This window comes from Podarcis raffonei, chromosome Z, assembly GCF_027172205.1.
Source record: "Podarcis raffonei isolate rPodRaf1 chromosome Z, rPodRaf1.pri, whole genome shotgun sequence".
NCBI lineage: Eukaryota > Metazoa > Chordata > Lepidosauria > Squamata > Lacertidae > Podarcis > Podarcis raffonei.
The window spans coordinates 1,794,716-1,811,017 of NC_070621.1; the positions used below are offsets into that span (position 1 = coordinate 1,794,716).

General features: G+C 49.3%; 1 protein-coding gene across 1 annotated transcript in view; it reads right to left on the reverse strand.

Annotated features, from left to right (window-relative positions):
- Positions 1-16,302, reverse strand: part of CRB2 (crumbs cell polarity complex component 2) — a 62,522-nt gene that overhangs the window by 14,058 nt on the left and 32,162 nt on the right. The window contains exon 6 of the mRNA XM_053373459.1: positions 15,975-16,088. Within this exon, the coding sequence (XP_053229434.1) occupies positions 15,975-16,088 (114 nt within the window). The remainder of the gene's footprint in view (positions 1-15,974; positions 16,089-16,302) is intronic.

Sequence of the window (16,302 nt, forward strand, 5' to 3'; positions counted from 1 at the left end):
TGTCCTAAATCTTCCAACCTGCAAAACTCTGTGCAGTGCATTATACTTTGAAGCTCTGGCAATCAACTGATAAAAATTGCCAACAATAAGCTGATTGTCAGGGCTACAAAGCACCTCCTGCAGCTCACCGCAAGACCAGTAGGTCTTTGGTGCTTTCAGAAAGGCTTGCACAGTGTTTTGATGCCCTGGCAATCAACTAGTTGCCAGGACTCCAAAATGCCATACTTGTGCCTGCAAAATGTTAATTTCAAACCACATGAGTGTAAATGGGACAGCTGACATCACTATGTCCATCTGGTTGCTGACCAGTGGACAGCCTGCAAGAGGTGGGGAAGAAAAGGATTTAGCTGGAGCCAGTTCCCCACCAGTTATATGCTGGCCTGAGTAAAGGGGCATGACTGTGGACGATTTTAGCATTTTCTTACCACCCTGGGGCTTGAGGGAAAAGAGGGGCTTGGCCAGGGCATGTGTGTTGGGGCAGGGGCAAGAATTGCCCCCTCCCTCCACACTCTTGCCAGGACCAAGCTGTCTGCCTGCTGGGCTTCTGCTGGGTTGCCTCTGGAGCGCATGGGGCCACCTGCTAAATTAATCCTCCTGGTGAACTGGCAGCCCCCTGCTGGTGGCTAATTAAGTGTGGAGTCTTCATCCACTGGGAGGTTGGGCTGTTTTGATTCCAGCTTTGTTTGTGGATCAGAGCAGGTCTCTGCTGGGTGCCTCTGCAGTGCCTGCAGGGCTACCCTGTGCAGCCCCACAAAGCAAACAGGTGCTCTGGGAAAGGAGCTCTTCTCTAACACTGTCTTCCTTCAGGGACAGTGCAGTCAGCAGTGGCCCAGCAGAGCTCATTCCCCCTGGCTCACTGGTTCTGTGCCAGGACTGGGCTCGTCTGCATTCACCCTTGGCCAACTCTCTTGGGGGGGTAGGGGTGGCGGCACATGGTTCAGGTGGGTGTATCCAAAAGTGTATGTAGTCATAGTTACAACAGACTCTTGAATACATGCATACTCTTTTGCACACACATACACACATGTGCACATCAGCCAAGGAAGCCCCCCCCTTACAAAATTAATCCTCCAGTGACTGGGGAGGGAGGAATTTGCACCCTCATCAGTGCTCTGTGCTGTGCTGGGCAGAAGGGTCTGAATTTCTCTGTCTACTCCTTGCCTCTTTAATCTTTTCTTTTCCTGTCCACACAAGTGGGGTGGGGTGCTTAGATGGGGTGGCTCAGGCCCCTGGGCCAAGGGTTGCCTCCATGGGGCAGACTGCTTCTCTGCCTTCTCCGCTTTCATACTCCTTGTGCAGCGGCCACAATCTCTCCCCATCTCCACTTCACTTTCTTGCCAATGCTGAGTGTGCATGCCTGCGTACTAAGGGCCACTCTCCGTTTAGGTGACACACAGAAGCAGCAGGACTTGCACATACAGTCGTAAAGGTAAAGGTAAAGGGACCCCTGACCATTAGGTCCAGTCGTGACCGACTCTGGGGTTGCGGCACTCATCTCGCTTTATTGGCCGAGGGAGCCGGCGTACAGCTTCTGGGTCACGTGGCCAGCATGATTAAGCCGCTTCTGGTGAACCAGAGCAGCGCACGGAAACGCCGCTTACCTTCCTACTGGAGCGGTACCTATTTATCTACTTGCACTTTGACGTGCTTTCAAACTGCTATGTGGGCAGGAGCAGGGACCGAGCAACAGGAGCTCACCCCGTCGCGGGGATTCGAACCGCCAACCTTCTGATCAGCAAGTCCTAGGCTCTGTGGTTTAACCCACAGTGCCACCCGCATCCCATACATACAGTCATACCTTGGGATAAATACGCTTCAGGTTGAGCGCTTTCGAGTTGCACTCCGCGGCAACCCAGAAGTAACGGAGCGTGTTACTTCCGGGTTTCACCGCTCGTGCATGCACAGACAGTGAAAATGACATCATGTGCATGCACGGAAGCGGCAGAATGTGACCCACGCACGCACAGACGCACTGTCGCGTCTTGCATCCCGTTCGCATCCTGAGGTACCACTGTGATGCCACACTCTTCATGAGCATTCCCATTTCGCTGGTGGCTCTTCTGGTAAGAACAGGCTTTGTGAGGGGTAGCCAGGCACCACGGTGCAGCTCCCCTTCCTCTTAATGAGTCTGTGCAGGAAGACCTGCCAGTAGATTATGTTCTACCTTGTCAAAGGAATTAGCATTCTCAGGCATGAGTGGGACAGCTGGGCAGGGCTCAGCCTCTAGAACAGCTCCCCCTAAGCTGGTGCCTTCCAGATGTTTGGCGGCACCTCAAACCAGTCCTGGAAGGCATCAGTTAGAGGGGGCTGGCCTAAATAAAATATTGTTGCGCACCACCCAATCTCTGATAGGTGAGAGGTTCCAGGGCTTCCAGGCACATACCCAGGGTGTAGCTTCCTTGGAATGAGGGATGGCGGAGACTGTGGTGTCTTTGTGATATATGGTTTATTTATGTATCTATACAGCCTGAGCCTACAATGGAAAGGCTCACAGCCTTAACACCCCAGAAGATCTCGCTTCTCCCAGTCAAGGGTTCTAGCCGAAATCAAGCATGGCTTCTGGCTGCTTCTAGCCCAGTTCTCAGCTCAAACACTCTCAGGATTTTGTCTTCTCGTTACCAGCCATCTGAAGGAGGGGGCCCACCCTTTGCCCGCCCCCCCAAGCCAGTTCCTTTGTTATAGTAATGATGGTGCTTAGATGGCAACTATGTCCAATATTTCACAAAGGAAATTGCCAGCCAGAGTGGCTGGGGAAACTCAGCCAAATGGGCGGGGTATAATTAATAAAATTGTTGCTGTTATTGTTGTTGTTGTTGTTAGACTTTAACCCAGGGGTCAGCAAACTTTTTCAGCAGGGGGCCGGTCCACTGTCCCTCAGACCTTGTGGGGGGCTGGACTATATTGGGGGGGGGAATGAATTCCTATGCCCCACAAATAGCCCAGAGATGCATTTTAAATAAAAGCACACATTCTACTCATGTGAAAACACCAGGCAGGCCCCACAAATAACCCAGAAATGCATTTTAAATAAAAGGACACACTCTACTCATGTAAAAACATGCTGATTCCCAGACCGTCCACGGGCCAGATTTAGAAGGCGATTGGGCCGGATCCAGCCCCCGGGCCTTAGTTTGCCCACCTATGCTTTAACCATTTCTGGATCCAAGACCCCACAAACTGGAAGGGACTCAGGCACCTTGCAGACCCATTCCCCCAAACTCACAACTCTTTCCCTTTCTCTGTCTCTCTGAGAATAATGAAGTCTTTGGAACAAGGGGGGTTGTGTAATCTCCCTGACGTGACCCACAACCATCCTCCACAGAGTACCACTCACAACTGTACACATACATTAAGCCAGCGAAGAGAAATAATGCTATCTGAGTCCTGGTAAAAGGCATGGTCCCTCAAGAGAAGGCGACTCCCGCTGGCTTCATTTCTTAGATACTTCAGTTTTGGGGGTAGAGGAGGTCTTTGTGAACTTGCCTGTATTTACATATTCATTTGAAGCAAAGCCTCAGGAAGGCAACCCCTTTTCCCTTCTCCGGAAATGAGAAGGTTTTGCTTTAGGCCTTTCAGAGGTAGGCTGGTACAGGTCAGGAAATAACCTACACTCATGTGGGAGGGAGGGAGTTTTGGGAAGCCTCTTGCAGAGAGGGAGGCAAATATCCTCTTTTTTGGGGGGGGGTTCACTTTAAAAGCAGAAGGGGCAAAACTTTGGTGTGCAACCACAGGACTTCAGGCCTCTTCCAAAAGCTGGGGGAAGAAGAGTTTTCCATGCAAAAATAAAATAAAATGAGCACATTCTTACCATCACAACCTTTCTGCCTGTGGCAGCACCCCTAAATCCTAAAGGCAGCCACCTCACCCCCTCCAGACTGATTTATTTTTTGCAGGTATATTCTGCAAGGTGTCCTTCACACAATAATAGTACACATGTGGTGGGTTCATACTGGACCACCCACACATATTCTCACACTTTGTTAGTTGTTCTGCAATGTTCCCCCGGTGTTTTTGCATTATTGGCATTCAGAGTGTTACTCTTCCACAATGGCAGGACTGAAAAAAGCCCAACTGGGACACTTGTGATATAAAAATTCACAGACTTTCAGCAGGAAGCAGCCTGTCTGCCCCAAAACCTTTAACACCCCGTACCATCGTTAATGCTCAATTAAGAAGGAAGGCTGGACGGGCCTTCACGTAACCCATAATCTCTCCTTCTTCCTCTGCCAGAAAAGGAGGAGAACCCCTAAACTGTAGCAAAAAGTTGAAAAGCTCTTGGGAAAGCTGGCCACCCTGACCACCTTGAGAAGGGCACTATTAGAAGGCTGCAGGTTTTGCAGTCAACACAGTTGTGCCTTAAGTCATGAATGACGTGCTCCGTCATTCCCTTGTGCTACAAGCCTCCTTGCCAGGTATATTTGAGCCAGCTCCTGTGGACCCTGCCAGGGTGGTGGTGGGAACAGCATGGGGGAAATCACCTTCTTTGGGCCAGGGGCTACTTCTAAATGGAGGGAGGGCAGTCCACCAGCCCCGTGGCGAATGACCAGAATGAGGGGAGCTCTCTTCTAGCAACATCCAGAGGACCACAGGTTCCCCAATTTTCTGCCAGCCTGCTGGTCTACAACTGCCGGGTTGGAATCCTTTACTCAGTTGCGGCCTGATCCATGATGGGTCTCAGCCGTAGTGCAAACACCATACAGATATATGGCAAAGAATAAAAAAGGCCATTCTCCAATGTACATTCCTAAAAGGTGGACTACTACCCGTGCCACAGACTGCATACAGAGTGTCAGGGGTCTGGATTAATGAGCATTTAGCTAAAAATTCGCTGGCCCTGCATTCCTCAACGTCCCACGCTAGGGGAGTGAGGCTCTGGGTGGGCAGAGCCTGCCTGTCACACAGGCCCCTCACCCCCAGCTCAGCCTAATTAAAGAATCCTACATCTCTTAGCAGGGGATTAAGCACCAACCTCACCCTGGACATTTCCATGGGCAAGGGAACCCCCACCCAACCCCACCAACCCCAAGAGAGGAGGGAACAATCTCCGGGTTCTGGAAGGAGAGAAACTCTTGCTGCTTTGCGTGGTGGAGGCTGGACTACATTCCAGAGTCCTTACCTACTGGAGAGAGAGAATAGGGCTTCCCCCCACTGCACTCCACCCTGACCCCTGCCCGTCCCAGGGCATCTGAGCGTGAAGCAAGAGCATGAACCTGAAACAACAACACTACGCTCCAGGCACAGCCAAGCGCGCACACACCCACACACACCAGAGCTAAACTTTCCCAAAGCCAGACCAGCTAGCTGAACAGCTAACCTGCATCTTCCCTCTACAAGGGAGTCCTACGACCATCCCCGCTGCCTTCCATCCCTGGCTGGAGTCTGCGCACCCTCCCTCACACAGGCAGGATAAAGAGGCGCCTCTGTCTGTTACCTGCCAGGAAGAGACAAATTCCACCCAGGAAGACGCCAACCCGCAGGGCGTTCATGGCTGCTCCCTTGCTGACATGGGAGGGCAGGCGGGTCTCAGGAGGAGAAGCCAGGAGGGGGGCCAGGGCTCAGCTGGGCTGGGAGAGCAGCATGCACACTCCTGGGTCCCAGGCAGGAGGAAAGGGATTGGAGAGGAAGCCTGCCAGCACACAACCACCTAATCCATCTCAGCTCTAAACCTCCCCAGCTGGCTCCTATCACTGCTGACAAGAATGTTTGCTTGCGACCTCCCCTGCAGGGCAAGGCGGGGCTGGGGGGGTGGCAAGAGAGAGGGGTTGTGGTGTGCAGGAGCGTCTGGCCGCAGCTCATGGGTAAAGTGTCTGCTTTTCATGCAGGCAATCCCATGTTCAACTCCCAATGGCATTTCCAGGTACGGGTGAGACGGACCCTTGCCTGAAATTCTGAGAGAGCTTCTGCCAGCCATTGTACTAGAATTATTCATTGTACTTGTATTAGTTGGGACGCGGGTGGCGCTGTGGGTTAAACCACAGAGCCTAGGACTTGCCGATCAGAAGGTCGGCAGCTCGAATCCCCAAGACGGGGTGAGTTCCCGTTGCTCAGTCCCAGCTCCTGCCAACCTAGCAGTTCGAAAGCACATCAAAGTGCAAGTAGATAAATAGGTACCACTCCGGTGGGAAGGTAAACGGTGTTTCCGTGCGCTGCTCTGGTTCGCCAGAAGCGGCTTAGTCATGCTGGCCACATGACCCAGAAGCTGTACACCGGCTCCCTCGGCCAATAAAGCGAGATGAGCGCTGCAACCCCAGAGTCATCCGCCACTCGACCTAATGGTCAGGGGTCCCTTTACCTTGACCTTACTTGTATTAGTTACATCCAACAAGTGCTGCAGAAGGAAGTGAGGAGCCGCCTAGGAGACGGAAAACTCTGATCCTGAACCTCCACTGCCTTGTGGGACATCTTTGGGAGATGGAAAGGCTAAGGAGTAAACCTGACAGAAATCTGGAGTGGAGACCATAAGGATGCCTCCTTGCAGCAACTCCTGGTTCCAATCATCTGCTCTGCTTTCCTTTGGACCCCATCAGCGAGGCCAAGAGGGGGATCTTGTCGTCTGGGCTGCCCAGGACCTTAAAACACACTGCCCAGGCTTGTGTCCCCATGGAGGTCACTTCAGTGTCACTACCACAGTGGTTTGAGTTCACCCCCAGAGGCACACTCCATTGTCTCTCAAGACAGACAGATACCAACAACTTGTTTGTCACACACACACACACACACACACACCACTTTTACCAAAAAAGTAAACACAAAGCGACTTAAAATACAATGCAAAAATAAACCAAACTACAGAAAATAAAAGCTGGTCTGAGGCATCCCTCCATGTGCTTGACAGACCAGCGGCCTGAATCAGTGTGAGGCAGCTTCCCCTGTTGCTGTCAGGGAAGGGTCATACCTTAGTGGCAGAGTGCATGCAAAATGTCCTGGATTCAATCCCCAGTGGCATCTCCAGGCAGGGCTGGCGGAGGCTCCCTGCCTGAAACCCTGGAGCTGCCAGTCAGTGCCAGACAGCACTGAGCTAGATGAACCAGGGATGAGACATGGTGTAACATGGTGCACCCTCTCTTCTGACGTGTGACCCACGCTCCCTCCCTCTCTGCTGCATGCCTGGGACTGAATCTTACTTGCTTGGGAAGGGAAGGGTAGGCATCCCCTGGGCAACAGGGGGTGTCTCGGAATTCAGCCCATTGGCTAGGAAAACAATGGTTTCGGAGGGGCTGGCACAAACTGCTTTGCTGCGGAGTCTGCTTCACATGAAAAGCTCACCCTTCCTTTTGGCCACTCAGCTCACACTTGCCTGGTGACTTCCCCGCTGGAGAGAAGACAGCAGTGACCACCTGAGCATAGCAGGGTGGGCTTCCTCCTGCTCCTGCTCCTCCTCCTGCTCCTCTAATAGGCTCCACAGTTATTAATGGCTTTAGCATGTTAAGAGGGATACGACAAGTGAGGAAAGGCAGCAGCAGAAGGTCCCACAAACTGTTTTGGGTCAAAGTTCACAACACCCAGAGAAGATAACTGAAGCAGAGTCGCTCAGTGGGTAGAGCACCTGCACTGCATGCAGAAGACCCCCCATTCAACACACCTGCTGGAATCTCCAGGTGGCCTGGGGGAGATTCCAGGTGGATGGACGGCCTGACTCAGTGTAAGGCACCTTTCTGTGTTCCTAGAGAGAAACTTGTTCAAGCCAGATCCTTGATTTCTTTTATTTAAAAAGCCAGAAAAGAATAAACTAAACTAGCAACATCCTGGCCGCAGCAAATATCAATTCACAAGAGTGACCTTTAAATGCTCAAATGCCAGTGAAGCCCCAGTATATCACCTGGAAGCCATCTTGTGGGGGGCTACAGAGCAAGTGCAGGTGATGCACCTCAGCCTTCTGTTGACGTGAAACCAGAGAGGTTGCAGACTATGCTGGCGGGTGTGTCCCCCCCCCCATGTTATTGTCCCAGAAGCTCTTCCTCCCTGAGGGAAATGTCTGCTGCTCCCTGTAAACAAACTGGTGCTTGAAAAGGGACAGCAGTTTGTGGGGCCCTTGGATGAGGCTTTCCATGGGGACCTGCAAGCTCCCTTTCAGTCCAACAGCATATTTACCTTTAAAAATGAGGTCAGGTATGTAGGGCAGCTGGATGTGGCCTGGCCAAAATGGTCTGGTGGGGCTAATAATGTCTGAGGGCTGAAGCCAACCCCCCCACACACACCACTGCTCTAACAAAAGAGAGCTAAACTGACCACCAACCCCCCCCCCACAGATCTGACTGCAACACAGGCAAAGAGCAACACTGCCAGACAACTCAAGCAAGTGAGCCACGCCATATGCTGTGAAGGAAACCACAACATCAGTCATTTTAGATGCCAGGAACTAGCAGGAGTGCAGAAATGAGAGCAGATCCACACCATTCATCCAAAGCATATGACTTACACACACACACCTGAATCCTGGCAACTGTTCCACCCTCACAGAGCTGCCAGTCCCAGAGTTCTATACAGCTGAAACTCCAAAAATTAGAATATCATGAAAAAGTTCCTTTATTTCAGGAATTCAACTTAAAAGGTGAAACTAATATATGAGATCGACTCATAACATGCAAAGCGAGATCTGCTTCTACTTCTCCGAGGTCCAATCTTGCTCCATTTGCAATCCTTGTTTTGCTGATTTCCTTGAATATTCTCATTTTCTGAGTTTTTTTGTGTGTGTGGTTTTCATCAGCTGTACGCCATGATCATCGCAATGATAACAAATCAAGGCTTGACATATCTCGCTTTGCATGTCACGAGTCTATCTCATATATTAGTTTCACCTTTTAAGTGGAATTAGTGGACTTCCGGGTTGGCGCCATCGTCTAATGGCGGATTCCCTCCGAGCTCCGGAGGGAATCTGCTCAACAGGGGTCGGGTCCTGCTGCGGCAGCGACGCGGGGACCCTTAGAAACCACAGGCGCTGAAGCCTGTGGACCTGGTGACTCGGTGGGCACCATTTGCGCCCCCCCGACCCGCAAAGAAGCCTTTTTAAAGGCTTCGGAACGGGGGATGGGAGTGGCGTGGTGCTGAGAGTTCGACTGCTTCCCCTGCTGAGTGAAGCCGCATGCCATGGATGGAGAGCGCTAACTTCTTCCTTTGAACATTTGGATCAAAAGTAACGACCCGTGAGTAACACGGTAATTGGACTTAAAAGGGAAATTTATTTCTGGGAATTCGGCAAGATCGGGCAAGGTGTTTAAAAGGAAGTCAGCCTACCCGCCTTGTAAACATCGTAAAGCAAGGATTTTATTACTAAGGTTGTGTGAATGCCTTTCTTTTTGTGGAAAAGAGCAATTAACTTTATATTGGGCCAATTTAAGTGACTGTGCTGGAGGATAAGAGAACGGAATTCACCCCTCCCCCAAAACCCGGGAGCGATCGGGGAGAGAGCCTGCGGAAGAGGTTTATAGATTTTGACAGCTGTCAAACTAGCTGTCAAAGTTGGGAAAAAAAAGGAGAACTGTGTCTCTGCTGTCTTTGCTGGTTACATTTGATACAATTTGGTAACAAATTGTTAAAAATAAAGAAGAAAAGGTTAATTTGTCATTAAGTAACTAGAATCCCTCTAGAGGGGGTTCAGGACATTACAAAAATGGCTGTAAGTGGAAAAATACTGGCTGAACTGGAAAAGACCTTTCGTCTCTTGGGAAATCTACAGGAGCAGACAAATGTTTTGACTATGAATGTAATAACAATGAAGGGAACAGTAAACAAAATTGCTGAACCTGGAAAGGATATGATTCAAGCTCCTGCAGATGAACAGGGAAGTGTTGTTGCTGATCCAAAAATCCTTACAGCCAAACAGGAGAAAGAGTCTGAGTCATTTGAGGTGCCGTTTAAAGAGGAACATGAGAAAGAAGGAGGCGCTGGGATGTTGCAGATGACTAAAGAGAGCCAGAGGCCTGTTAAGTTGGAAATAATGGAAAATAAGAACATGACGATGAAAGTTTGGTTGGAAGTGAAGAATGGAAATTGGAGAGATCTCCTCTTATGGGGATCTGAAGACATATGGAATATAAATATGGCCAATGTAGAATTTGGAGCCTTTGGGACATTTGGACTTATGAGAAGTAAGAAACAAGATTTTGGCTCCATTGTTAAATATGGAGGTCTGGCTGGAAGAAATATGGACCTTATTGGAACAGAGCCTCTTCGAGATTCGGAATTTAAAATAAAGGACTATCAAGAAAACCGGCAGAGAGAAATTGAGAGAGGGTTAAGTGCCTCGGATGTGAGATCGCCAGGCTGATTTCGGATGGACTGATGGACTTTGGTTGGGGATCGAAACCGGGAAAGGGGGTGGTAGGGCTTCGGGAATCCAAAGGGTGTAAAAATATAATTCTGTTTTAATTAAGTTGGTTTTTGCCACTAACATAAAAATGGGGAATTTGGGGAGAGATTTAGGGCCGACCTTAGTAAAAGATTGTCAAGAATAAGTGTTGGTGTATAAAGACTGAGATTTTTAAGTTTAAATAGGTTAATTAAATTGATGGGGGAATTTAGGAAAAGTATGTTAAGAATAAGTTTTGAAATATAAAGATTGAGGTTTAGAAGTTAAAATTGATTAAGTAAATTGAATTAGAGGAAATAAGGTAAAGTGGGGGGGATAAAAATTGCTGAGCTAAAAATTGGAATTGGAATACAAGAAGGGCAGGTGTGGGGAAGTCAAGGAAATTGGGTATGGAATGTAATTAAGGTAAACTTTTTCAATTGTTGTTTTTTCTTCTTCTTTTCTTTTTTTTCTTTTCTTTTCTTTTCTTTTCTGTTTTTCTTTTATACTCTTTTTTGAAAATTTTAATAAACATAATTAAAAAAAAAAATTAAGTGAAATTAGTGAAAGAAAGGAACTTTTCCACAATATTCTAATTTTTCAAGTTTCACCAGTAGGTAGGGAGATATGTCATGTGCTTTGAATGTATAGTTTGGATCTGTACTCCGGGGACGTGGCTTTGGGCGTACTCCTCCTTCCCTGGCTCCTTCCCTCCAGACCCCTAAACTGTCCCCTGGTTGTTCTGGCAAGGGGGCTGCAAAAGGGGCTTCCTCTACCTGCTCCCCTCCTCCCCTCTCAGCAGAAGTCCATTCGCAGTGCAGGCTGAGCTGTCAACAGGCAGGCAGGTCCTGCTGACTCCATCCCTTAACTCAGCCCTGCTTCAGAAAAGGGGTGAGGGCTTCAGATGGGGAGACTCAGGGACCCAGATCAGGCTGGAAGCAGCCACTCATCCCAGGGGCTTCTCGAAAGACAGGAAAAAACCCACCACAAGGCAGGGCAGAGCTGCCACAGAAAGGCATATCAGGAACCGTTGTGGGAAGCTTCCAAAGGCTGCTCTGTGATCCTAATGTGAAGTAATAAGCTGTTTACCCAGCAGGACCAGACTGGGATTAATTGACAAAGCAGGAGAGATCAATAGCTATTATTTCCCTGTCAGCTTCGCTCCTCCACAAACTCTCACACTGAGCTTGCAAGGATGCAGAATGAGTTTGCAGCCAGGCCCCTGGGCTAAGCTGACCCCCCCCCCCCCGCATATACAAGGCAAAGGGCTCAATGGGCCAAACAAAAGCACTCCCTGGACTCTGATCCTCACCATCAACCCCCCCACACACAAAAAAAGAAAGCACCTCACATGCAGTGACCAAACCTAAGAACACTCTCAGATCAAAACCAGGAACTGAGAAAAAGGAGCTATAAGCAGCACACATGGCTGAACTCCTGGCCAGCCAAGAGCAATGGAGGGAGCCAACTTTGCCTATAAATAATGCAGACCAGCCATGTCGTTGTTTGGACCTTTAATTTTTTTTAAAAAAATTATTGATATAAATTATTTGCTCAGACATGGGTTTGTTGTGTCACTGCTGAAGCTCTTGTTGGGTGTGGACCCTCAGGATCTTTGCATTCGTCTGGGCTTCACCAACTGGGTGTCTTTCAGATATTTTGGACTGCAACTCCCCTTCAGCCCCAAAGAGCACAGCTGTATGAGGCTAGGGCTAAATAATGGGATTTGTAGAGTTCAAAACATCTGGAGGACACCAAGTTGATGAGTAGGGTTGCCATATTTCATAAAGTAAAAACCAGGATATCCCAAAAGTTTTTTAAGGAAGACCCCCAAATTGTTGAGCTTGTTTTTAAGGAAGCCACCCAAGATTGTGTTGTGTTGTTCCCCAGACGTCAATTCCACCTTTGAAATCCCAGTAACATCCAGGAAAATCGAGATATATGGCAGCCCTATTGGTGTGGGCTAATCTTAAAAAGCAGAGACATCACCCTGCCAACAAAGGTCCGTATAGTTAAAGCTATGGTTTTCCCAGTAGTGATGTATGGAAATGAGAGCTGGACCATAAAGAAGGCTGATCGCCAAAGAATGGATGCTTTTGAATTCTGGTCCCATGGACTGCAAGAAGTACCATGGACTGCAAGAAGATCAAAGCTATCCATTCTGAAGGAAATCAGCCCTGAGTGCTCACTGGAAGGACAGATCCTGAAGCCGAGGCTCCAGTACTTTGGCCACCTCATGAGAAGAGAAGACTCCCTGGAAAAGACCCTGGTGTTGGGATCGATGGAGGGCACAAGGAGAAGGGGACGACAGAGGATGAGATGGTGGGACAGTGTTCTCGAAGCGACCAGCATGAGTCTGACCAAACTGCGGGAGGCAGTGGAAGACAGGAGTGCCTGGTGTGCTCTGGTCCAGGGGGTCATGAAGAGTTGGACACAACTAAACAACTAAACAACAACAACAATCTAGGGTGCTTCCAGAAGTGGGCTTAATATTGGAAACAAGTCATTGGTGGCAGGGGGTTTGAACTTAATTATACTTTCTGAGGAAAGGATAGCATAGAGAAACAGACTGGCATTTTGATGCTGATGAAGTTGAGCAGCTGCTGCGAAGAAAGTGCATGAGCAGCAGCAGTCCCAGAATAATACCGGGCTGGAAGTCCCCGCCCCCCACTGTGAGAAAACCAGCCCCAGTCCTGTTTCTTCCTAGCTCTTGCAACTACAAAGTTCTGGGGTGAACTCAGAAGCAGGAGAAAAATGTGTCATTGGTCACAGGCATGACACTTCACAATCCTACAAAGGACACTGCAGTCTGTCAGAAGGGCCTGCAGCAGAATCAAACTAAAGCAGTTGTCAGGTCTAGTAGGCATGGATAGCCTTATGCAGGGGTCAGCAAACTTTTTCCACAGGAGGCCAGTCCACTGTCCCTCAGACCTTGTGGGGGGCAGACTCTCCCCTCCCTTCTCCACAGCACCGGACGAGCCCCGGTGGCTGCTTACCTGTGCCTTGCAAGCGGCAGGGGCTGGCGGTGGTGGAGGGACGATGAGCGGCGCGAAAGGGCTGGCTCCGGAGAGGGGCTCCTCAAAATGGCGCTCAGCCAACCGCAGCTCAACAAAGCCCAGCCCCCTCCCTCCTCTAGGCAGGGCAGGGAGAAGCCAGGGGGAGGGAGGGAGGAGGCGCCGTCATGGTGTGTGGGGGGGATGGTGCAGCCCGAATGATCAGAATCCCCACACCGATACATGCGGCGATTCCCAGACCATCCGTGAGTCGGATCCAGAATGCAGTTGGGCCGGATCCAGCCCCGGGCCTTAGTTTGCCTACCCATGGCCTTATCCATCCATCTGTCCAAACCCCTTTTGAAGGCAACACAAAATATTGTGGCCTTTAAATACTGACAATGTGGCCCAAGTGTGTGTGGACTACAGTTCATCAGATGCATGAAGTATTATTCTGAGAGGCAGGCACATATATATACAGTACAAGTTGTGGGGGTGGGGGAATAAACAGTGAGGTTAGAAAGAAAGGGAATGCAGAAAAAATGCTGGCAGCAATCATTCCCTTATTAATAGTGACTGTTCACAAACACACAAACCAATAGTTGATAACACCGACATTCTGGCATTGGGAAGCCAATTAGCACTTGCATGTGATTAAAAAAAATATTGTGCTGCTTCAGTCCACAAGTGTTATCATAAAACCTCTTCATGCATTGCAATGGTCTAAGGACTGCAATCCCTCTCTGAAGTTCCTGTGTTCATAGATAGCCACCTTTTAGTCAGTTACAGATACAGTCATACCCCGGGTTGAATACGCTTCGAGTTAAGCGCGTTTGAGTTGCGCTCTGCGGCAACCCGGAAGTAACGGAGTGTGTTACTTCCGGGTGTCGCTGCTTGCGCATGCACAGATGCTCAAAATGACGTCACGCGCATGCGCAGAAGCGGCGAAAAGCGACGCGTGTGTGTGCAGACGTGCCGTCACTAGTTACGTTTGCTTCTAGATGCGGACGGGGCTCCGGAACAGATCCCGTTCGTATCTAGAGGTACCACTGTAGTCAGTTACAGAGTGTCCTAGTAGTGTCAAAACAGGGTCTACAATATTCACCGATACCTTGCTGGCTGGTGGGTTTCCCGAATCTTTCTCAGAATTCCTTTGCACATTCTTGGACTGAGCAATGATTGAGCTCCAAGCAAGCCTGGAACAGGAGGAGGTGCTACTGCCCTAGAGAAACTAACAAGCAACTCCTTTCAGACTTTCAGATTTCTCTTCCTCCCACAAGATGGCAGACTCACAACATGTTAGAAGACCCAGGACAGAAGGAACTGCAAAACTAGCTGCAGAATTCCATGAAACTGAAGAGTGAGGGTGAAAGGAGGGCAGGTTGCTTAGGAGTTGCTAGTTCAGTACAAAGATTGATGAAGACTCTTTACAGCTAAATCTTAGTAAAGTGAAAGAGAGGCTGCAGCTGATCACTGGCCTCCCACTTTTAAGCTAAAGAACAGCAATCTCTAGTACCGTATTTGAGGAACCACAATATTTCAACTGCAAAGCCTAGCAGAGATTCATGGACAGCTGTGAGTCCACAATGACTCCCAGGCTGCACACCTGGTCCTTCAGGGACACAGTTACCCCAGTAAACCAGGGATGTTTCTTGTGAAGCAAACCCACTTCCCCAAATGCTAAGATTCAGCCTAAATTCTCACAGCGTGACCTTATTACCCTCGATAGCTTCACCCCGTCCTTTCAATCATCCCAGTGACTTGAAATGTTTTATACTGTGATGCCAACAAAGGTATTTGATTTGATTCCCAGGCTGAATGCTCATTAAATGGGTCGCTGCGCAGGATTTCCTTCTCAGGAATTTAAAGGTGCCACGTGAAAGGGGCACATAACAAACACCCCTCCGAAACTCAGGAAATTCCAGGCAGGTGATGACTGAGGATCTTATGCTGCTGTGTACATGCCATCATAATAAGATGCCCATTTTTACCCTTACCCGCGTGAGGCGAAATGGGAACATGCCACCCTGCGCTGACACTGGCACCACCAGACCCCACTGCCCCGCCACTGCTGAAGCTTACCTCCATGAGGTCTCATGAGATTTTAGTGAGCTCTTGCAAGATCTCATCAGAAACCAGTTTGCCTACCACCACTGCTTCTCCGCTGCCGGTGGAGGCAGCAGGGACTCCCGCTGCTCAAGGTGGTCACCAGGGGTGCCAACTTGAATAAAATATTGTGGGGGCCCAGGTAAGCCCTGCCCCACAGACAGTCGTACCTCGGGTTGAATGTGCTTCAGGTTGAGCACTTTCGGGTTGCGCTCCGCGGCAACCCGGAAGTAACGGAGCGCATTACTTCCAGGTTTCGCTGCTCGTGCATGCGCAGATGCTCAAAATGACGTCACGTGCATGCACGTAAGCAGCAAAACGCGACCCGCGCACTTGCAGACGCGCCGTCGCATCTTACGTTCTATTCAGGATGCGAACGGGGCTCCGGAATGGATCCCGTTCGCATCCCGAGGTACCACTGTAGTTGATCACATGATGCAGTGCACACTCACTTTTTTAATGGTAATGCCCAACAACCTGGGGGGCCAGCCCCCTCAAATATTTTATTGTGTAGTCTGCAGCCCCCACAGCCCCAAGGAGTTGGCTCCTATGGCGTTCACCTCACCTTGTGGACTGGCCCTGCTTACCTGAGTACCCTGGCAGGCAGTGACACTGATAGCTGTTCACCAGATCCACACAGCTCCCTCCATTCTGACATGGTTGGGATGTACATTCATCAATGTTGAAGAAACAAGTCTCTCCTTCAAACATGTCAAAAAGAAATTATGTTAGACGTCTCAACTATTTCCTCACTGATTCAATAATCTACACATAATTCAGTTAAGCTTCACTAATGACAAATATACAACGGGTGAACTATTTTTTAGATCCACCTTTTCGTTGTTGTTATTTCAATTTATTAGTCACTTGCCACATAAGAGTTTCCAAATGACTTATAAAATTTTAAGAGAATAA